At 46.2% G+C, this 23,169-nt stretch overlaps 2 protein-coding genes across 2 annotated transcripts in view; one reads left to right on the top strand and one right to left on the bottom strand.

Annotated features, from left to right (window-relative positions):
- Positions 1 to 23,169, bottom strand: part of LOC144673469 (uncharacterized) — a 100,441-nt gene that overhangs the window by 4,249 nt on the left and 73,023 nt on the right. The window contains 1 exon segment of the mRNA XM_078535288.1: positions 15,211 to 15,673. Coding sequence (XP_078391414.1) covers positions 15,211 to 15,673 — 463 coding nt within the window.
- LOC144673470 (uncharacterized) lies at positions 6,225 to 8,143 on the top strand. The gene is made up of 2 exons (XM_078535289.1): positions 6,225 to 7,354; positions 7,439 to 8,143. The coding sequence occupies exons 1-2, from the start codon at positions 6,396 to 6,398 to the stop codon at positions 7,818 to 7,820; spliced, it is 1,341 nt and encodes a 446-aa protein (XP_078391415.1). The 5' UTR covers positions 6,225 to 6,395; the 3' UTR covers positions 7,821 to 8,143.

Here is a 23,169-nt window from a genome sequence, read left to right as displayed (position 1 = left end):
ACATTTTCTAACTTGCTGCACAGGAGATTATAAATGTCATAATATTCAGTCAAGGTTTGAATTTCAGTGGAGACAGCTTTTCTGTTGGTTTGAGTTTGCTGTGTGTAAATCCTGTCCTTCTAACCCCCTGTAAAAGGAGTTTCCAAAATCCATCCCTGTCAGTCCAGGACACAAGTTCACAACATTCTCTCCTCCTGCTGCCTGGTCCAGGATTAGTTAAGCAGGGACAGATTTGCATTGGAAGCAGTTCAGCGAAGGTTCTCTCAGCTGAATCCTGCGATTAGGGGGTTTATTTTATGAGGAAACGTTGAGCACATTGGGCCCATACTCATTGGAGTTTTGAAGAACGAGAGGTGATCTTACTGAAACATGTAAGATTCTGAGGGTGCTTGACAGGGTGGATGCTGAAGGATGTTTTCCCTGATAGGGAATCTAGAACTAGGCTTAAAAATAGGGAGGAGGGGGGAGGAGGGGAGGGGGGGGGGGGAGGAGGGGAGGGGGGGGAGGAGGGGAGGAGGGGGGGAGGAAGAGGGGAGGAGGGGGGGAGGAAGGGGGGAGGAGGGGAGGAGGAGGGGAGGAGGGGAGGAGGGGAGGGGAGGGGAGGAGGGGAGGGGAGGAGGGGAGGGAGGAGGGGAGGGGAGGACGGGGGAGGAGGGGAGGGGAGGAGGGGAGGGGAGGGGAGGAGGGGAGGGGAGGTGAGGAGGGGAGGGGGGAGGGGAGGGGGGGAGGGGAGGGGGGGAGGGGAGGGGGAGGGGAGGGGGGGGGGAGGGGGGAGGAGAGGAGGGGAGGGGAGGGGGGGAGGGGAGCGGGGGGAGGGGAGGGAGGGGAGGGGAGGGGAGGGGGAGGGGAGGAGGAGAGGGGAGGGGGGAGGGGAGGAGGGGAGGGGGGAGGAGGGGAGGGGAGGAGGGGAGGGGGAAGGAGGGGAGGGGGGAGGAGGGGAGGAGAGGGGGGAGGAGGGGAGGGGGGAGGAGGGGAGGGGAGGGGGGAGGAGGGGAGGGGAGGGGGGAGGGGGGGAGGGGGGAGGGGGAGGGGGGAGAGGGGAGGAGGAGGGGAGGGGAGGGGGGGAGGGGAGGGGGGAGGAGGGGAGGGGGGAGGAGGGGAGGGGGGAGGAGGGGAGGGGAGAGGGGGGAGGAGGGGAGGAGAGAGGGGGGGAGGAGGGGAGGGGGGGAGGAGGGGAGGGGGGAGGAGGGGAGGGGAGGGGGGAGCGGGGGGAGGGGAGCGGAGGGGAGGGGTGGAGGGGAGGAGGGGAGGGGGAGGGGGGGGGGAGGGGAGGGGGAGGGGGAGGGGAGGGGAGGGGAGGGGGGGGAGGGGAGGAGGGAGGGGAGGGGAGGGAGGGGAGGAGGGAGGGGAGGGAGGAGGGAGGGGAGGGAGGGGGGAGGGGAGGGAGGGGGGAGGGGAGGGAGGGGAGGAGGGAGGGGAGGGAGGGGAGGAGGGAGGGGAGGGAGGGGGGGAGGGGAGGGAGGGAGGGGGGAGGGGAGGGAGGGGGGGAGGGAGGGAGGGGAGGGAAGGAGGGGGAGGGGAGGGAGGGGGGAGGGGGGGAGGGGGGAGGGGGGGAAGGGGGGCAATTTAAGACTGAAGTGAGGAGAAATATCTTCTCTCAGGATTGTTACTCTGTGGAACTGTCTTCCCCAGGGAGGTGTGCAGGCTACGGAATATTTTGGATATAGTCAAGGCTGAGATTTTGATATACAAGGGAGTCAAGGGTTAGAAGGGAAGCAGGAAAGTGGAGTTAAGGAAACAATCAGATCAACCAAGATCTTTTTGAATTGCCAAGCATGCTGGATTGGCAGAATGGCCAATTCGTGTTTCTAATTGATATTCTTATAGTATTAAGATGGTCGCACATGCGCACTGCAGCACATTGCCTCTCCAAATATGGTGCACCTTCATCCCGGCCTGTCACCAGCTCCTGTTTGCAGAATGGAAATAAAATCAACGCGCCAATTTTTTCTCTCCTGGTCACCGGAACCCTGAAGCCTCGCCCATTACGTTACGTCACCGAGATAGCCGCGCATGCGCTCTGCTCCCCGCCGCCCTCCCAATCACCTGTCTGCTATTGTGCAACTGCCTGAGCCTCGAATAATGGTTCACCTGGGCCTGTTCCCAGGAAAAAAGCCCCAGGGCTGTAAACACGGGACCTGCAGGCCCTGATTCTTCCCTTGAGGCCTACATCGGGTGTTTATGAAGCCTCCCCTCACTCCATTCCCCTCCCCAGCTCCATTCCTCCCTCTGCCCCGCCCGCGCTCACCCGTTTCCAAAAGCCTCTCCCGCACTTGCAGGGCTCCGATCAAAGTGGCACTGCGCATGCTTCAGAGGTCAGCACGGCGCCTGCGCACTGGGCACCTGCGGGATGTATAAGAGCACATTCACACCCGCAGGGAATGTTGGGTAACAGCAGCGCCATTGACATTCGAAATACAGAATAGAAAATAATTTTGTTACCCAATTGAAAAAAAAATTTAAAACTCGTATAATTCTGTGCGTCGCTATGTTCCATTTTTCAAAGTGATTTAAATTTCTGCTGTCCTGTGGGAATACACTGAACTTTTAAAGCTTTTCCACTGGTTCCCCTCTCCCTCCTCCCGTCTAGGTGCCTGGCTGGGTTAAATCCCAAAGTCATTGGTTTCTCCCTCCTTGCGTTTCGATCCCTGATAATGAATATTCACTCTTTTAAAGAATGATACATCACAGATAGAATTTAATTCAGCTCATCACACCTGTGCTCGCTTTTTTGAAGATCCATCCAATTAATTCCACAGCCCTGCTGGCAGGGTCAGAACAATGTATATCTGCTGTAGTGGTGAATGGAAAAGGCTTTTCAGGTGGATGCTTCTTAGACACACCCATCCCTGTGGAAAGATCAGTGTATTTATCAGATATAAAGTATTCACTGAAATAAAAACAGAAAGTACTGGAAAAACTCAGCAGGTCTGGCAGCGTCATTGGAGAGAGAAACAGAGTTAACATTTTGAGTGTAATACGACTCTCCTTCAGAACTGAAATGGACAGATTTTCATCGTTTATTCTGACATTAAAACTTACTGTGTCTTGTTTCTTTATCACAACCATTACCACTCCCTTTACCTTTCATTCAATTACATCTTCGTTGTTTAATCTCTCCTGCCCTCTAAACTATCCCTGACCTCTTTTGTTCGACCTGACACCATTTTTTCAACATGGTCACCATTACAGAGGCTAGTTTTGAAATTCAGACTTATTGATTAAATTTCTCCCACTGCCATGGTGGGATTTGAACCTGTTGTCGTGCATCTGGGTTATTAGTCCAGTGGCCTGATCACCTGCCCTTTGCAATTGAAACACAACATTTCCATGTCGGATGAAACCAGGAATTTCACTTGTAAATCAAATATTATGATCACTGCACTATGGAAATCAGTGTCAAACATCCCTGACCAAGGGGAACTGACCATACATCTCTCAGTCTAATTCACAAAAAGGAAATGCTGGGAATACTGAGCAGGTCAGACCGAGTCTGTGGAGAGAGAAACAGTTAATGGTCGAAGACACTGAACTTCCATCAGGACAAGTTCACAGACACGGAAAGTGGGGGATAGGGAAATAAATAGGGATAGATTAAATTACAAAGGGGATGAGGATGCATGTCAAAAGCGATGGTAATGGAACTCGTGATGAAACTACAGGTGGAAGAACGTTATGTATCTGTCATCTATTTCTGCTCTGATTGGAAATATGTTGCTTCTCTGTTGACCCATTTCACTTCACTAAAAACTCTCAGTCTTTCTCCACCATTATCTTTTACAAACATTTCATTGAACGAACATAGGCATTTACATAGGAAAACAATCATCATTTTGAAGTGTTGAAACAATGAAACACATATTTTCATAACCATCTTGTTCATGGTTCATCTTAATATTTTACAGATAATCTTTAGTTTGGGGAAGATTAAGGTTGTGAGGATAAGGTTATTAACATTCTAGGCTTTTGAAATTGCCACAACACCTCAAGAAATGGTAGTTCAAAGAGTGACACATGTTTGTTTAACATGGTCTGCATAGAAGAGGGAGAGAGAGAGAGAAAGCTATAAAATGGCAGGTGCACTCATTTGGCTAGAAATCTGGAGACAGAGTGTGTATGAGCTGTATTGTCCTGACTTTGTTAAAAAGGTAAATTTTTTAAGCAGACTTCAAGGTTAAGAAGTTTAGTTAATTAATGTAAATATCTGTTGGTACATAGGCTCTCTTTTGAAATACCATCATGCATTGTACATTAGACCACACCTACAAACTTGTCCCTTGTACTTCCAGTGAAGTCGAGGGCAGTTTTCAGTGGCTGCTTCAGTGGACTGAAAATCAGAGTGATGCACAGAAACAGTGTGGTTCTGATAAAAGGTCACAGACTGAAATACATGTAAACTATGTTTCTTTCTCCACAGACGCAATCAGATCTGCTGAAAATTCCAGCACTTTCTGTTTTTATTCAGATTTCCAGCATCCGCAGTATTTTTCTTTTCCTGAACTGGAGAGTGCTGAGAAGGTGGAGCTCATTGCAAGAAGGGTTTCAGATCCCCGTCTGAGCTGGAAACTATGAGTAAAATCACAGCATGAAAAGATCATCACCATCTGGAAGCGGAAGGGGATTCAGTTGGTCATCCCATTTACTGACACAATAGCAGTCAGACTGCAGAGAGACCTTTCAGTTATTTCACGAGTGAGAAAGGATTTGCTTAGTTTTCTCACCAATTTAGAAAGTTCAAAGGATTTGATTCACAAATTAGCGCTTTCTTTCTAGAAAGAGACATCTTAAGTGTTCTGAGCCTTGGGAAAAAAATAATTTCTTTCCCCCACGTTCTGAGACTCCAGTGAGTTTGAATTTAATTGTTGAAGTGTTAATTTCTATTAATTACACCCAGGACAGAACTATGGTGGAGGACCCGTGCACTTTGACTGCTGTTTCAATTGATGCGATAATGTCATATCTTGACCCTATGACTCCAATCGATCACAAAACACGATTTTCTATTCAACAATATCGCTGCTCAATGGCCGGGGCTTTACCCAGCATTCGCGGCGGTGCAGAATGTGCCCTATCCTCGCTGCAGGCGCAATACTGGGTGTGAGTCGAGCATTGTGGGTGCTTTTAGGGAAGCATGCGCAGTTGCTTCCTGCAGCAAGAGCTGGTCGAAGGAGATGACAATTTCCGAGTGTAGGCGAGTAACTGAAGCCGGTAGATGGGGAGGATCGGAGGCGGTGGAGTGGGCAGTGAGATTTTATACAGATCCACTGGCAGCTTCGACACCCGAATAAATTGGAGTGGTCCCGCGGTCGCAGCGAACGGTCGTGTGGGCAGCTGCGGGCCGCGGTTCTCAGTAAAATGACGGAGTTAACGGTCGCCATCTTTACAGGGGGAAATGTGCAGCAGGGCGCATGCGCGGACATCCCTGTCCCTGTCAGCAGGAGGAGAGAATATTGTGAATTTCCTGGACTGACAGGGATGGATTTTGGAAACTCCTTTTACAGGGGGTTAGAAGGGGAGGATTTACACACAGCAAACTCAAACCAAGAGAAATATTTGTCTCGTCTGACATAGGTCTTTAAAATAAAAACAAAAATTGCTGGAAAAACTCAGCAGGTCTGACAGCATCAACGGACAGAAAGACAGAGTTAATGTTTCGAGTCCATATGACTTCTTTAGAACTCAAGAGTCAAACGGACTCGAAACATTAACTCTGTCTTTCTCTCCACAGATGCTGTCAGACCTGCTGAGTTTTTCCTGCAATTTTTGTTCTTGTTTCAGATTTCCAGCATCCGCAGTATTTTGCTTTTATCTAGGTCTTTAAAATCCTCATTAGGATGGGCAGGTCGATGCGGACAGAATGTTTCCTCTTGTTGGTCTGTCCAATGCTGGAGGTCTTATGTACACAATAGTTACAAATAAATCCAACAGGAAAACTGGAGATGCTTCTTTCCTGAGGCAGTAATTAAAATGTGGAACTCACTACTACATTAAGTGGCTGAGAAAAATACCTGAGACTCTTTCAAAAAGAAACTGGATGAGAACATGAGAGAAAAGAGATTAGAAAGATCAACTGAACGGCTGAGATTAGGTTGGCAGAATGGGAGGAAATTCATGTGGAGTAGAAACTCCAGTACAGAGTAGATAAACCGAATGGCCTGTTTGTGTAATGTATACTCTGTGTAATTCTTTGTAAACTTATTTTACAGGGTAATAGAAGAGGAGGATTTTCAGACAGGAATATCAAACCAAACCTCATGTCTGACAGAGTCAGCTGGTTTATTGGGACCTGAAGATTTATACATCTGAAAGGATTTAATCGACCGTCTCAGCTGGAAACCGGTGAGAGGCTGTTCTCCTGCTCCTCCTGTGTGAAGGGATTAATACAGCTGGTAAACATGCTGACACGACAGCGAGCTCACAACAGTGAGAGGCTGTTCACTTGCTCTGCATGTGGGAAGAAATTCATGTGTTCATCCAACCTGCTGGCACACCAGCTTGATCACTTTGATGAGAAGCCTCTTCAATGCTCTGACTCTGGGAAAAGCATTAAAATCTCTGAGGAACTGGTCCAACAGCAGCGAGTTCACAATGATGAGAGACCGTTCAGCTGCTCCCACTGTGGGAAGAGGTTCAGGCTGTTCTCCCGCCTCGCAGAGCACCAGCTCCTTCACACACACGAGAGGCCGTTCAGCTGCTCTCACTGTGGGGAGTCGTTCAGCGAGTCAGTGCATCTCACTGAGCACCAGCGAGTTCACACCAAGGACAGGCCGTTCAGCTGCTCCCAGTGTGGGAAGGCATTCACTCAGTTTTCAAGCTACACTAAGCACCAACTGGTTCACTCAGATGAGAGACCTTTTAAATGCTCCGAATGTGAGAAAACCTTTAAAAGAAGCATTGATCTGCTGAGGCACCAGTGCATTCACACTGGGGAGAGACCGTTCCCCTGCTCTGTGTGTGGAAAGAGATTCACTCATTCTTTCCACCTTCTGACACACAAGCGTGGTCACACTGGAGAGAGACCATTCATCTGCTCCGTGTGTGGGAAGAGTTTCATTCGGTCATCCAGCCTTCTGATACACCAACGGATTCACACCGGGGAGAGACCATTCACCTGCTCCATATGTGGCAAGGGATTCACTCGTTCAAACCAACTTCTGATACACAAGCGAGTTCATACTGGAGAGAGACCGTTCACCTGCTCCGTGTGTGGGAAGAGATTCACTCAGTCAGCCAACCTGTGGACACATCAGCGGGTTCACACTGGGGAGAGGCCGTTCATCTGCTCCGTGTGTGGCAAGAGTTTCTCTCGTTTGTCCTACCTTGAGGTACATGAGCGAGTTCACACCGGTGTGAGGCCGTTCACCTGCTCCACGTGTGGGAAGAGATTCGCTCATTCATCCCATCTGGTGAGACACCAGCGCAGTCACACTGGAGAGAGGCCGTTCACCTGCACAGTGTGTGGGAAGGGATTCACTTGTTCATCTTATCTGGTGAGACACCAGCACATTCACACGAGGGAGAAGCTGTTCACCTGCTCTGTGTGTGGGAAGGGATTCACTGGTTCAACCCACCTGCTGAGACACCACCGCATTCATATGGGGTTGAGGCCGTTCTCCTGTTCTGTGTGTGAGAAGGGATTCACTAAGTCATCCAACCTGCTGAGACACCAAAGTGTTCACACTGGGGAGAGTCCATTCACCTGCTCCGTGTGTGAGAAGAGATTTACTCGGTCATCCGACCTGCTGAAACATGAGAGAGTTCACATGTTACCAGAAAAGTTGGATTCAGTTGTTGATGCTGAGAATCACATCCTGAACTGAACCTTTTCTCCTTTCTAACTCTAGATTATTTCAGTTCTCATACGTTCAGTTACTCTCATGGACAAGTCCCAGCTCCCTGTACCTCCCAGAGTGTCTCAACTTTTTACGATTTACATCAATGACTTAGATTAGGGGAGTGAAGAAGTAGCTAAATTTGCAGTGGACACAAAGATAGGTAGGAAAGTATGTTGTGAAGAGGACATGAGGAGGTTGCAGATGGATATAGGTAGGTTGAGTGAGTGGACAAAGATCTGGCAAATGGAATTTAATGTGGGAAAATGTGAAGTTCACTTTGGCAGGGAGAATGAAAAAGCAGAGTATTACTTAAATGGAGAACGGCTGCATAATTCTGGGTGCAGAGGGATCTAGGTATTCTAGTACATGAGTCACAAAAAGTTAGTATGCAGGTACAGCAAGTAATTAAGAAGGCTAATGGAATGCGATCCTTTATTACGAGAGAGATTGAACATAAATGTAAGGGTTTCATGCTTCAGTTGTACAGGGCATTGGTGAGATTGCACCTCGAATACTGTATACAGTTTTGGTCTCCTTATTTAAGGAAGGATATAAATGCATTGGAGGCAGTTCAAAGGAGGTTTACTGGATTGATACCTGGAATGAGTGGGTTGTCATATGAAAGGTTGGACAGACTGGGCTTGTTTCCACTGGAGTTCAGAAGAGCGAGGGGTGATTTGATTGAAGTATACAAGATCCTGAACGGCCTTGACAAGGTGGACGTCGAAAGGCTGTTTCCTCTTGTGGGTGAGTCCAGAACTAGGGGGCACTGTTTTAAAATCTGCGTCGCCCTTTTAGGACAGAAATGAGAACTTCTTCTCTCTCAGAGCGTTCTGCAACTTTGGAACTCTGCCTCTGAAGGTGGTGGAGGCGGGGTCACTGAATATTTTTAAAGCAGAGGTAGATAGATTCTTGTTAGGTAAGGGAATCAAAGGTTATCAGGATTGAAACACAAGAAGATCAGCCATGATCTTATTGAATAGTGGAGCAGGCTCAAGGGGCCAAATGGTCTACTCCTGTTCCTATTTCTTATGTTATTATGTCCTCCTAGCCTTGGCATCCAGGGAAGGATAACAGACCCAGGATCATTATTGGTGAAATTTTGCTGAAAATTTGTGAAAAAAGAGACATTCTGTTGAAGTTTTTCATCAGGACAGATTTGTAAGAATACCAATTGTAAATGGAACAATGATTTATACTACATGAGAAGAGGGGCTGATTGGTTGGCACGAGGACTGTGATTAGTAGAGGTATTACCATGGAAAATGCACCAGGCAGTAGTTAACTGCCAAGCTTTTTAAATTCAAACCAGGCAGGTTGACTCTGATTGGTCATGGGAAATGAACCAGGGAATGACTGTCCCTAAGCTTTTGTTTTGTTGAGAAAGCGCAGTGTGTGGACATGCTCTTTCTGTTTGCAAAGGACAGGACCCTGTGTGTGAATACATGAGTTTCTAGCATGTGTAAGTGAGCTATACCGTGAGCATTACTGATAATATTAAATTGTTTGTCAGTGTCATTCTTAGCACAATCAGATTTGTTTAGTAAGTGCTGTCCAATTACAGAGTCACTTATCATGTTGGACACTTTGTTCTGAGATTTGCAAGCATGGGCCGGTTGATTATGGTCAGTACTTTGCCTGTTGTGAACAGCCGAAAGGATGCTCTGTTTGACAAGAATGATACCAGAAATGTGTGTGTTTACATATGAGGAAAGGATTGACAGGCTGGGTCTCTTCTCTCTTGGATAAAGGACACTGAGAGGCCTTTAAAATGATGAAAGGTTTTGATAGAGAGGATACAGAGAGAATGCTTCCTCTTGTGGGGAAGAGAGACCATCAATATAAGATAGTCACCAAGAATCCAATAGGGAATTCAGAAGAAACTTCTTCACCCAGAGAGTGGTGAGAATGTGGAACTCGCTACCACAGGGAGTGGGTGAAGTGAATAGTATAGATGTATTTAAGGGGAAACGAGATAAGCACAAGAGGGAGAAGGGAGTAGAGGGTTACAGTGATAGATTTAGATGAGGAAAGATGGGAGGAGGCTCGAGTGGATCATAAACACCAGCATGGACTGGTTAGGCTGAATGGCCTGTTTTTGTGCCTTATAACCTCTGTAATCCTATGTAATCGAGCTCTGAATCCACTGTATTATTTGTGTTTGTGTTGGGAAGCAGCATGGCATTAACCTGAAGACTAAACTCAGACTCTCCCAGGCCATTGTCCTTACCACCCTGCTGTATGGAGCAGAATCCCGGGTTTGCTATCAGAGCCGCATCAAAGCTCTGGAACGCTTCCACCAAAGACACCTGAGGTCCATCACGAGAATTCGATGGCAGGACAAAATCACAAAACAACGAGGTCTCCGTCGTGCTGGGCTCAACAGCACAGAGACCACCCTCCAGAAAATTCCACTTGGATGGCCAGGCCTTGTCCCCCACATGGATGATGACAGAATCCCCAAGCAGATCGTCAATGGGGAACTGTCTCAGGGTAAACAACATCAAGGTGGTCAGTACAAACGGTACAAGGACACCCTTAAAAAAGAGCCTTACAAACTTGTGCATTGCAGACCACCTCTCTGGGGAAAACATTGCAGCCGACCGGCCCATGTGGAGGCAAACACTGAAATTTGGTTCAGCATGTTTCAAGGACCATCTACTCCAGACTCACAACATCCGATGTGCCCAGAGGAAGACCAGTGGTGGAGCAGCTGCAGAAGTTCCCCCGGTACCAACAACGACAACATGAACTGCCAGTCCATGGCAATCCCACATCAGACTCTTCAGTCATGAGAGGAGCCACAGAAAACGATGCAATCATTGACAGCTTGGACATACTCGAACAACGAGGCATCTACCCCAACATTACCCGTGTTCCCCGGATCAGGGAACGATACTCTGTCTGTATGATTGCAGTGTTGTTAATAAAGTCAGGAAAAGACAATCTATTGTTGTGAGTTTGATTATCACAAGAAATCACAAGATTCAACAGTTAGAGTCAACAAGATGAACAAGGAAACACATCACGGCCCAATATTCCAGCTCGATATTCCCAGGAGAACGTCTTATCTAACACCTCGAGTGGACAGAACAGAGAAAGATCCCATCTGTAAGAAACCCTTGAATCATTTGTAAATATCTTTCAAATGTTGACAGGTTCCAACTGTCAGTTTCTATTACATTGAAGTCAACGGAAGGTGAGAGCGTAGTTATTCTAGAACCATAAAGAACACTAGTTCGACCACAGCTAGAGTACTGAGTACAGGTCACCACATTACAGGAAGGATGTGATTGCACTGGAGAGGGTACAGAAGAGATTTATCTGGATGTTGCCCAGATTGGGGAACTTTAACTGTGAGGAAAGATCTGATAGACTGGGATTGTTTTCTGTGGAACAGAGGTGGCTGAGGGGAGATTTAATTGAGATATATAAAATTATGAGGGGCCCAGATAGAGCGGACAGGACCTATTTCATTAACAGAGAGATCAATAACCAAGGGGCAAAGATTTAAACTAATTGATGGAGGATTAGAGAGGAGTTGAGTAATGTTTTCACCCAGAGGGTGGTTGGGGATCTGGAACTCACTGTCTGAAAGGGTGGTAGAGGCAGAAACTCTCATCACATTTAAGAAACACTCCAATATACAGCTGGAGGTGCTGTAACCTCCAGGGCTACAAGAGCTGGAAAGTGGGATTAGACTGAATAACTAATTTTCGGCCAGCACATGCATGATGGGCTCAATGGCCTCCTCTGTGCTGTAAATTTCTGTGATGACAAGTGGTCCTCGTGTTTTTATCCGAGACAGGCCTCAGCCCAGTCATTTGCTCCAAGTGTTGATGTGATGGTTGAAGCTAAGAGGTGTCAGATGTTGGGAGCAGCAGGAGCAGTAAATAAATGGAAATGTCAGAAAATACTGATGTAGTTTATCTGTATATAGTTCCATTTTAATAACTTCTGCTGAATGTGACCCTCACCCAGTGCCAGGATATGAGATCAGAGCCACCATGGAAAATGAGTTTGACACTCCTGAGACTCTGTAACTTCCTCCAGCTCCACAACCCTCTGTGTAAATACAAGGTGTTGTTGTTGGATTACACCCAGAGATAGACAATGTCAACCTGATTCTCCTCATCCACAAACACAACAACTTCTCCACAAAACACAAACAGGTTTGTAAATTGCGACCTCATTTTCCAGAAGCCGTGTTGAGGATCTCTAATGGCTCCTTCTCTTCCCCAGTGATCAGAAACAGCATCTCTTAGGATCCCTTCAAGCATCTTCCCTGTGATCGACATCACACTGATGGGCCTGGCTCTGCTTTGTCTCCAATTCAGAAAGTGGGAACTAAGTGAGCTGCCTTCCAATCTCAGGGAACAATCCCCAACTCTGTTGAGCTGTTGAAGATTCGGCCAAGGGGCTCAAAGAGCAGCCATCCCATCTCTTTAAGCTGCCTTGGGTGGGTATCATCTGGACCTGGAGCACTATCTAGTTTGAGATTTCCTATTTTATCCAGGATGACAATCACTTTCTACTTTAATATTGATGATGTTACTGTCAACAGCACATCCCACAGCTGGAATCTGAACATCATCCACAGGAGTGCAGACTGATGTGAAATAGTCATTTAACAGCTCTGTTATATCCTGGCAATCTGTTTCAATCTGTCCTGAGCTGACTTTCAAAACCATCTTTAACTATCTTCTCACTCCTGATGGAGCTGGAAAAGTTGTCACTATTATTCCTATATTGGTTCACCACCTTCCTTTCCAAAGATTGCTTCACTTCTCTAACAGCTGCTTTTGTCTCCCTCAATTGTGGGTGATATTTGTCCCTATTCTCCTGGACACTGAATCCATCTTGTTCTAAACTGGGTTCAATGTCAGACAGTTCAGGGAGTCGGGAATCATTCACCCCTAGACCTACACTGACAGGTAAAACCCCAGACAGCTCCTCAGTAAGGATTCCTTGGTTTTTCACCATGTATTAGTCAGGATACTGAAACCCACCTTTCTGACAGTCCAATCCTGGAGGCCCCACTCCCCGAGCCTACAACCTTCAGCAGGGTCAGTGGTGGAGTTCCACAGCGGGAGTGATCCCAGAGTAACTGTTGGGATTGCACCACCATGGATATCCTGAGTTGTCTATTTATAGTTATCCTGGTGTCTAACACACGCACATCAATAAAACAGGGAATTCCTGGAAACACGGTGCAGATCCTTCTTTATCTGGAGATCAAATGTCTGTGGTATAATTGTCCCAGCAGTTAACAGGCTCCTGTGAACTCCACTATCTGCTCTTTCAATGCAGATTTTAACAAATGTCTTTCAAATAAATTAACATTGTCCTGAAATGGTAGCTGTCGTATAATTACCACAGTCATTTTCAGGCTGGAAACTTAAACCTGCCATTTCTCTTTCAAGACAAGAACACATCACAGTTTTACACCAATCTCTGATTTGACAGCACATTTCCAGCATTCACTGTTGAAAAACAGAAATTGCTGCAAAATCTCAGCAGGTCTGGCAGCATCTGCAGAGAGAAAAACAGAGTTAACGTTTTAAGCCCAATATGGCTCTTCTTCGGTTCCAAAACATTAACTCTGTTTCTGTCTCCACAGATGCTGCCAGACCTGCTGAGATTTTCCAGCATTTTCTGTTTTTATTTTAGACATCCACAGTATTTTGCTTTATTTCACTGTTGTTCTTCCTGATTCTAAACACAATTGTAAAGGAGCCTTTTATCCCATCTGAACCATGGAAAAAAGCAGCTGACACACATTTCTTCCACACTTCAGGATTAACCCACACAAAATCTCTTCAGTGTCAGTGAAGAGATGAGAAAGACAAAAGTGCCATTTGTCCCTCTCAGTGTGACCCTGAAGGACTGTGTCCAGGCTGAAGTTCTGTTCCTGCCGTATGACCCTCCCCCAGATTGTCCTTTCTGAGCTCCAGCCAGGTGATGTTAAACACTCAGGTGGGAAAGACAAAAATCTACAACAATATGTTCAAAACAAAGCTGATTTATTTGACATTTATCCAAATGTTAAACTCCAGCCCAGTTAGAGGGATAATGAACATCATCAGAAGCAAACTCCAGCTCTCAGGATGAACATGGTCCAGTCCTGGATGTGATTAACAGCTGCAAGAACAGCAGAATCCAACCCCTGCAGTCACTTGTAAACTGACTGGTGTCAGTAGGTGAGATGACCGAGTGAATCTCTTCCCACGCATGGAGCAGGTGAACCGCCTGTCACCAGTGTGAATGTGTTTGTGTGTCAGCAGGTCCACTTTGCTATTAAATCTCTGTTCACACAATTTAGAAAAGGTTTCTTATCAGTGTGAACAAGTTTATGTGTTTTAAGGTGGGATGACTGAGTGAATCTCTTCCCACACATGGAATAGGTGAACGGTGTCGCCCCAGTGCGAGTGCGCTGCTGGACACTTGAGTTCACATGATCAACAGTACCCGGTCCCAGTGAGAGCACCTGAATGATCTTGTCAGTGTGAACACGTTGTTGGTACGTGAGCTCCACAGGATTTCCATAGCACTTCCTACAATCCAGAGATTGAAAAGATCGTCCCAGTGTGAACTCACTGGTTTGTCAACAGGTTGAATGAATGAGGGAATCCTTCCCCACATGGAGCAGGTGAATGACCTCTTCCTGGTGTGAACTCGCTGCTGTTGCTGCAGGATGGACAATCGCCTGAACCTCTTCCCGCAGTGAGAGCAGATGAATGGAGCGGAACCAGAGTGAATGTTCTGGAGCATCATCAGTGAATGTAGGTTTTTAAACCTTGGTCTAAGCATTTAAAGCCGCTCTCTGGGGTATGAACTTGCTGGTGTGTATGGAGGCTGGATGGAGAAAGAGGCGGACAAGGAGGAAATCCCAGTGGGGTAGTGGAAGAGAGGGAAGCAGCAGAGGCAGCTGATCGGATTGTCTCAATCTTAGTGACAAAGAAGCTCCATGAGATCCTCACACTTGTTGTTGGGGGTGAGGATGGAGGAGACAGGGGAGAGGGAGAGCACTTCAAAAGGAACTAACTTGTGTTAGAGATATTAAAAAGGCTTGACATACTGTAGGTTTAACACAAAGCTGATTTATTTGACTTTTATCCACAATATTAACCACGATAACTGGACTGGAGTTTATTAACATCAGCAGAAAAAGACCCCATTGAACATGGTTCAGTCCTGGATGTGATTAACAGCAAAATCCATCACTGTAGTTATTCATGAACTCGCTGGTGTCTCACCAGGTGAGATGAGCGAGCAAATCTCTTATTACACACAAAGCAGGTGAAATGGCTTCTCCTCAGTGTGAACTCGCTGTTGTGTCAGCAGGTGGGATGAGATAGTGAATCCCTGCCCGCACTCAGCAGGTGAATGGCCTCTCCCCAGTGTGAGTGCGCTGATGTATCAGCAGTTTGGATGACTGAATGAATCCTTTCCCACACTCAGTGCAGGTGAATGGCCTCTCTCCAGTGTGAATGCGCTGATGTATCAGCAGGTTGGATGAGGTAGTGAAACCCTTCCCACACTCGGGGCAGGTGAATGGTCTCTCTCCAGTGTGAACTCGCTCGTGTATCAGGAGGTTGGTTAACCGAGTGAATACCTTCCCACATTCAGTGCAAGTAAATGGCCTCTCCCCAGTGTGAATCCGCTGGTGTACAGTGAGCTGAGATGATTGTCTGAACCCCGTCTCGCAATGAGAGCACCTGAACGGTCTCTCGTCAGTGTGAACACGTTGATGGAGCATCAGTTCACTGGAACTTTTAAAGCATTTCCCACACTCTGGACAATTAAAAGCTTTCTCCCCAGTGTGAATTCGCTGGTGTCTCAGGAGGTGGGATGACCAACGGAATCCTTTGGCACACACGGAGCAGGCGAATGGCTTCTCCCCAGTGTGACTGTGTTGATGAGTTTCCAGCTCAGACGGGAATCTGAATCCCTCCTCACACTCCCCACGTTTCCACGGTTTCTCCCCAGTGTGGCTGCACTTGTGTTTCAACAGGTCAAATGATCGACTGAAGCCTCGTCCACAGACAGAACACGTGTACGGTTTCTCTCCACTGTGAACGGTGCTTTTTCCTTCCATGATCAAAATCCGATGGTATTCAGGTTATGATAAATTAGGCAACTTCATCAGATCCTGATGTGATGATTGAGTTTCCCGACAGTGAATCCTCCCCTTCTAATACCCTGTGAAATTGATTTAAAAAAGAAAAAAGGGAGTGAAAGAGAACCCACAAAAACACAAAGGCAGGTTGTGAAATTGAGCTGAATGAATCTGTTAATTTGTGAGGCCAGGACTAGGAAAAAGTGAATGTGAAAGCTGCTGGACTGTCATAAAAACCCAACTGGTTCACTCATGTCCTTCAGGGAAGGGAACCTTTCTGGGCCTACACAACAATCTGTTCTCTATGGGAGGGGACAGAGAGAGGTGGGGATGTGGGAGAAGTGGGGGGGATGAGGCAAGGAAGAGGGATTTTATATATCTTCAACTCAACCAGAACTTTGACATAATCTCCCAAATCCTGACACTCTACCACCGAGAAGGATCAGGATAGCAGGTCTCTGGGAACAGTATCACCTCCAAGTCACACACTGTCCTGACTTGTCTGACATCCAGAACTGGATGAGCACAAATTTCCTTCATTTAAATATTGAGAAGACTGAAGCCATTGTCTTCAGTCCCACAACAAACTCCACTCCCTGGCCACCGACTCCATCCCTCTCCCTGGCAACTGGGTGAGGTTGGAGCAGACTCTTCACAACGTCAGAATAATATTTGACTCCAAGAAGAGTTTATGGCCAGATATCCCCATCATCACCAAGATCGCCTACTTCCACCTCAGTAACATCACCCGACTCTGCTCATCTGCTGCTGAAACCCTCATCATTCCTTTGTTACCTCTAGACTTAACAATCCTAACACACTCCCAGCCGGCCTCCCATATTAAACCACCTCCCTCCATCCGGAGGTCATCCAAAACTCTGCTGCCCGTGTGCTTACTCACACCAAGTCTTGTTCACCCATCACCCCTGTGCTCGCTGACATACAAAGGTTTCTGTTCAAGAAGCATCTAAATTTTAAACTTCCCATCCTTATTTTCAATTATATCCATGGACCTGCCCTACCTCTGTAATCTCCTCCAGCCTCACAACCCTCTGAGATCTTTGTGCTCATCTAATTCCTCAGCATTCCTGATTTTAACTGTTCCACTATTAATTGGCTGCACCTTCAGTTGCCCAAGGCCATAAACTGTGGAATATCATCCCTGAAGCTCTCTACCTCACTTTCCTCCTCAAGATATTCCTTAAAACCTACGCCTTTGCCCAACCTTTTGGTCACCTGCCCTAATATCTCCTTATGTGGCTCATTGTCAAATGTTGTTTTGTAACATTCCTCAGAAATGCTTTGGAACGTTTTATTACATTAAGGCGTTATATAAAAACAAATTAAGTGTCATTGACTTGGACATATATCACTGTTCTGACATCATCACTGGGTGAAAATCCTGTAATTCCTTATCTAACAGCATTGTGGGAGCACCTTCACCACATGGACTGCAGCTGTTCAAGAAGGTCAAACATCATCTTCTCCACAGGTAACTGGGGACTGGCAATATATGCTACAGGTCTTGTTAATGACACCCAAATCCCAAGAATAAATTTTAAAAACTTGTATGTAAATATGGATATGTAAAATACATTAAAAACACCTACAAAAATAATTGTTCTTGAAACAATATTCTTTTACATTGTCTGGACAGTGTCCGTTTAGCAACCTGATCCCCTCTAGAATCTACCTCCCTTGACAATTTCACATTGGAAATTTCTGGGCCTGACTGGGTTCCATAGTCCTCAGGGTTAAACCCAGCAGCTTCTCCTCCATCTCCACTCCAGCTCAAACTGATGCAACAAAGGCTTCCAAAAGGGAATTGGATAAATTGCTGGGCTATGAGGAAAGGGCAGGGGAGTGGGACCAGCTGATTTGCGGTTCTGGAGAGCCAGCACGAGCATGACGGTGAAATGGCACCTTCTGAATTGCAATCACTCAATGATCCTCAGATTCAATGAAAAAGGACCAACACTGGAGGCCAGGGACCAACTTCTGCAACCAACACGCAGCCCATTACAAATCAGTTATTAAATGGTCCATCTCTGTTTCTAGACTCAGTTCTGTGAGCAACAGCTGCAATAAAACAAATGCAAAATACTGCGTTTGCTGTAAATCTGAAAGAAAAAGAGCAAATGCTGGAAATGCTCCAGGTCAGACAGTAACTGTAGAAAAAGAATGAGAGTTAACATTTCAGGATGTGCAGAATCAATTACAGGGAATAAAAATTCAGCAGAATTTTATGGTCAATCTAAGCTCAGAAGCAGAAGAGAATGATCTCTAGTGCAGGAAAAACAATTCCTGATCACGGGAAGATAAAGCTGGTAAATCAGCGGTGTATAGACGGGAGACAGGCAGCAGGGGACACCTCATTTAGACACAGCTGGCAGAAATAACAGGGAAATACCAAACATGGTTAAAATACACCCATTGTTCGACAATCCGGTTAGACAATGGAAGAGAGGTGATCAGGGAGGCAGAGGTGAAACAGAGCAATGGATGGACATAGATTCAGATCCACAGTAAAGAAGCCACACCAGCCCCAAAGCTATGGAAACCAGAGCACAGCACTAAAAGCTCTAAATTGTAGATGAATGTTCAATAATACTCACCTCTGAAACAATTTCACTGTTTTCAAATTTAAAATCTCCTGCTAGAGCCTGCAGCTGGAAAGATATTACAAGCAGTGAAAGCACCTGTAAAAGGATATTACAAAAGTCATATGTGTCAGTCCAGGTTTGAAATTCAGAAGAGACAAACATTTATCTTGGTTTGAGTTTCCTGTGTGTTGATCCTCCCCTTCTAACCCTCTGTAAAAGGAGTTTCCAAAATCCATCACTGTTTGTCCAGGATAGAAATTCACAACATTCCCTCCTCCTGACCTAGGATTACTTGAGCAGTGACAACTTCCATTGGAAGCAGGTCAAAGAAGGTTTACTAGGCCAATTCCTGGAATGAGGGGGGTTGTCTTATGAGGAAAGGTTGAGCAGGTTGGGACTATACTCATTGGAATTTATAAGAATGAGATGTGATCTTATTGAAACATGTTAGATTCTGAGGCCTCTTGACGGATGCTGAGAGGGTGTTTCCTCTCATGGGGGAATCTAGAACGGGGGGGGCACAGTTTACAAATAAGGGGGTCTCTCATTTTACACAGAGGAGGGGAAATTTCTTATCTCAGAGGGTCATGAGTCTGTGGAACTCATTTCTCCAGAGAGCAGTGGAGTCTGGGTCATTGAATATATTCAAGGTTGAGTTAAGCAGATTTTTGATCTACAAGGGACACAAGCGTTATGTTGGGGGTGGTGGGGGGTGGGGGGGAGGGGGCGCAGACAGGAGAGTAGAGTTAAGGCCACAAGCAGACCAGCTATGGCCTTATTGAATGGCAGAACAGGCTCGATGGGCTGAATGGTCTCCTGATGTTCCTATTCTGGTGCTTGGGAAGGCCGCGCATGCGCCCTGCAGCAAATTGCCCCTCGGAAGATGGCGGCCGTTAACCAGGGTCTGTTAACAAAAACAGAAACAGAAACACCTGGAAAAACTCAGCAGGTCCGGCAGCATCGGCGGAGAAGAACAAAGTTGACGTTTCGAGTCCTCATGACCCTTCAACAGAACATCCTCTTCTCCGCCGATGCTGCCGGACCTGCTGAGTTTTTGCAGGTGTTTCTGTTTCTGTTTCGGTTTTGCATTTCCAGCATCCGCAGTTTTTTTGTTTTTAACCAGGGTCTGTTCCCCGGAGCTGCAAACGCCATTCCCATTCCTGCACAGTCTGATTCTGGGCTTGCGGCCTACATCGGGTGTTTATGAAGCCTCCTTTCCCTCCCCACCCTCACCTCCCGGCTCCATTCCTCCCTCCGCCCCGCCCGCTCTAACCCATTTCCAATAGCCTGTCCCGCACTCTCAGGGCTCCGATCAAAGTGACGCTGCGCATGCTCCAAACAGATCAGCACGGCGCCTGCGCAGTGTACAGTGGCTAGAGCACATTCACGTCCGCACGGAATGTTGGGTAACAGCAGCGCCATTGACACCCGAAATACAAAATAGAAAATCGTTCTGTTAACCAATTGGGATAAACTAATTTAAAAAAAAGACACGTAAATGTTTGTGAATTTGTGGGCTGCTAGGTTCCATCTCCCAACGTGATTTAAATCTTTGCTCCATTCGGAATACACTGAGTTTTTAAAGCTTTTTCCAATGGTTCCCCTCTCTCTCCTCCTATGCAGGTGCTGATCCTGGCTGGGTTCAATCCCACAGTCACTGGTTCCTCTCTTTATCTCTCTATCTTATGTTACTGAATATTCACTCTTTGATATAATGATACAGCACAGATGGAAACTATTCAGCCCATCATGCCTGTGCTGACTTTTTGGACGATCTATCCAAGTAATTCCACAGCCCGGCTGGTACTGTCAAAACGATGCATATCTGCTGTAGTAATGCAGCAGGTGAATGGGAAATGATCTCCCAGACTCTGGGAAGATTTATTGACCAGTGTTTTGAGCTGAAATAAAACAGCAAGTACCACAAAAACTCAGCAGGTCTGGCAACTCATCTGGAGAGAGGAACAGTGTTAGTGTTTTGATTCCAATATGATTCTTTATTTTATTCAATCATGGGATGTAGGTGTCCTATCCCCAGTTGCCCTAGCTCAGAAGGCATTTAGAGTTAACCACATTGCTGTCACATGTAGTTACCATTTCACTAAAGGACATTTGTGAACCAGATGGGTAGTCATCATTCGACTTTTAATTCCAGATTTTTATTCGCAATGTGGTGGGATTATCCAGCGCATTGCCCTGGGTCTCTGGATTACTCGTTTAGCAACAATACCACTCTGCCGTCTACTCCCCTTCTTCGAAACTGAAATGGACAGCCATTTTTCCTGTACTCTGACATTAAAACTTACCGTGCTTTGTTTTTTTTATACTACAAACATGACCACTCCCTTTGCCTTTTGTTCAGTCACATCTTTGTTTAATCTCTCCCGTCCTCCTGACCTTCTCTTTGTTGTACCTGACCTTCCCCACTTTTCAATGCCAGAAAACCCATCCTATTTCTCCATCTCTTCAGTTCTGAAGAAGAGTCACATTGCAGTCGAAACATTAAATCTGCTTCTCTCTCCACAGATGCTGTTAGACCTGCTGAGTTTTTCCAACACCTTCCGATTTTTATTTCAGATCTCCAGCATCCGCAGTATATCGCTTTTATTTAAGGGTTCACTGGTTAGTTAAGTACAGAGTACTTGGTCGAGTTTAATTCGATAATTCTGCACACCCCACATACCACAGTGACATTATTCATAAAGGGCCAAGTGAAGGGAACATCCCTGATGTGATAGAGTAGATGAATTATGGAGTTACGAATCAAGGATATTAATATGCTGTAACCTCACAAATGCCAATTAGCTGGGATGTTGCAGTTTGAAAGAACCCCACATACTTGTCCAGTGAAAGAGGCCGTGTCCATTGGACATATTAGGGCCACACCACTGTCCAATTTCACTGGTGTTCATGTAGATGGATCTCAACTTTATGAACAAGGACTGTATCAGACTGGTGCTGCATCTTATGTCCCTCATGACAGCTGTAATATCCTTATTAAATACTCAACATAATATTTAACCCAGAAATCTGAGCTTATTGTGATCACAGCCCTTCAAACTGTCACTGATGGAAACTCCAACTATTCAGAAACTATCCATTGGTTGTAACTCCCTCAGGGAAAACCTACCTCTCTGGCAAAAAAAAACACAACTTCTCCACAACAGAAAGGAAACCACTCACCCTCCACTCCAAATGCCGAATGATTTGGTATATTGCTGGTAAGTGACGGGAACAATTTGCTATTTGTAATGTGAATGTACATCAGCAGCAAGAGTTAGTGAAGAGGGTGATGTAATAACCAGGCAGACTGACTCACCAGGAAAGTTACTCCAGAGGGAATTCCATGGGATCCACCCAGAACACTGGTACTGGTACGACAGACTCCAGTTAAACGTGATTTAAAAACTTGTCAGGACCATGACCCTGATGTGACTGTGGCCAAAGAGGCCGTACACCATAGCAAAGACTTTCCCTCATCCTTTCTCAGCAAGAACTCACTCATCCAACAAGTGTGACTCTAATTTGACTTGGGTCACACTTTGATGCCTCAGAAAAGAATTATTTTTGTTCATGGATCAAATTTGGGACATGTTCCTCTTTTTCCAGTCCTCGATATGTTGCATAATTACTATTGACAACACAGGATGCACCAGGATGTCCATCACTACCTGAATCTGTGACCAAATTAACCCGGACTTGTGAACGGACATGTCACATCTGAATGACGTTCCATGGGAAACATTGCAGATTGATTATACAGGCTCACTACCCACAGTAACAGGAAGGGACCGGTATATCCTGGTAGTTATAGTTATGCTTACCTGGTGGATTGAATCTTTCCCTGCCTGTAAAAAATGATGCAGCCACTACAGCTAAAATCTTGTGGGAACAGATCTTTATCAGATGGGACTTTCTGAAAAGGATAGAGAGTGATATTGGTTCTCATTTCACAGCTGAATTAATGCAGCAGTTCCGTCATCTTGTGGGTGTGGAACAACATTTCCACATCACCTACCACCGAGCACTTAGCAGGATAGTCGAGGGCTTCACTTTTCTATAAAAACAGCACTGAGAAAAGCTGTCATGAAGGGAGCTGATGATCTGGTCAAGGTCAACTGCCTTGCCTGGTGTGTTAATGACCATTCACTCCCCTCCTGTTCACTCCTCCAATTGCAGCCCATTTCAGCTCATGACAGGGCAGAAAATGCAGATTATGCATCGTCTTGGGATCCCACTCCCCATTGCTACTCGACAGACTCAGGACCTGTTTCTCCAGAACCTCCAACAAACCTCAGCATCCTCCCTCAGTGGGACTACAGGCAGTGGAGAAGATGGCACTGCCCATCTCAACACCTCCAGGGAGAACAACCCTACCCGTTACATTAACTGTTCAATGGGAGATGAAGTCATGTTAAGAACCTTGTGAAAAGGGGTCGGGTCGGGATGTTAATTGGGAAGGTCCATATGATGTTCTAGATAGACTTGTGGGAAACAAATCTTATATTAGCGAAATGGAAATGAAGGATGGAAATGCAATATTTGTGTTATCATGAAGATCAGTGTGAACTGTATATAATGAAAATGTCAGATAACCAGATTGAGAATAAAC

This window comes from Cetorhinus maximus, unplaced genomic scaffold, assembly GCF_964194155.1.
Source record: "Cetorhinus maximus unplaced genomic scaffold, sCetMax3.hap1.1 HAP1_SCAFFOLD_368, whole genome shotgun sequence".
Classification (NCBI taxonomy): Eukaryota; Metazoa; Chordata; class Chondrichthyes; order Lamniformes; family Cetorhinidae; genus Cetorhinus; species Cetorhinus maximus.
Note: the sequence above shows the minus strand (reverse complement) of the source record. Positions and strands in the feature narration are given on the sequence as shown.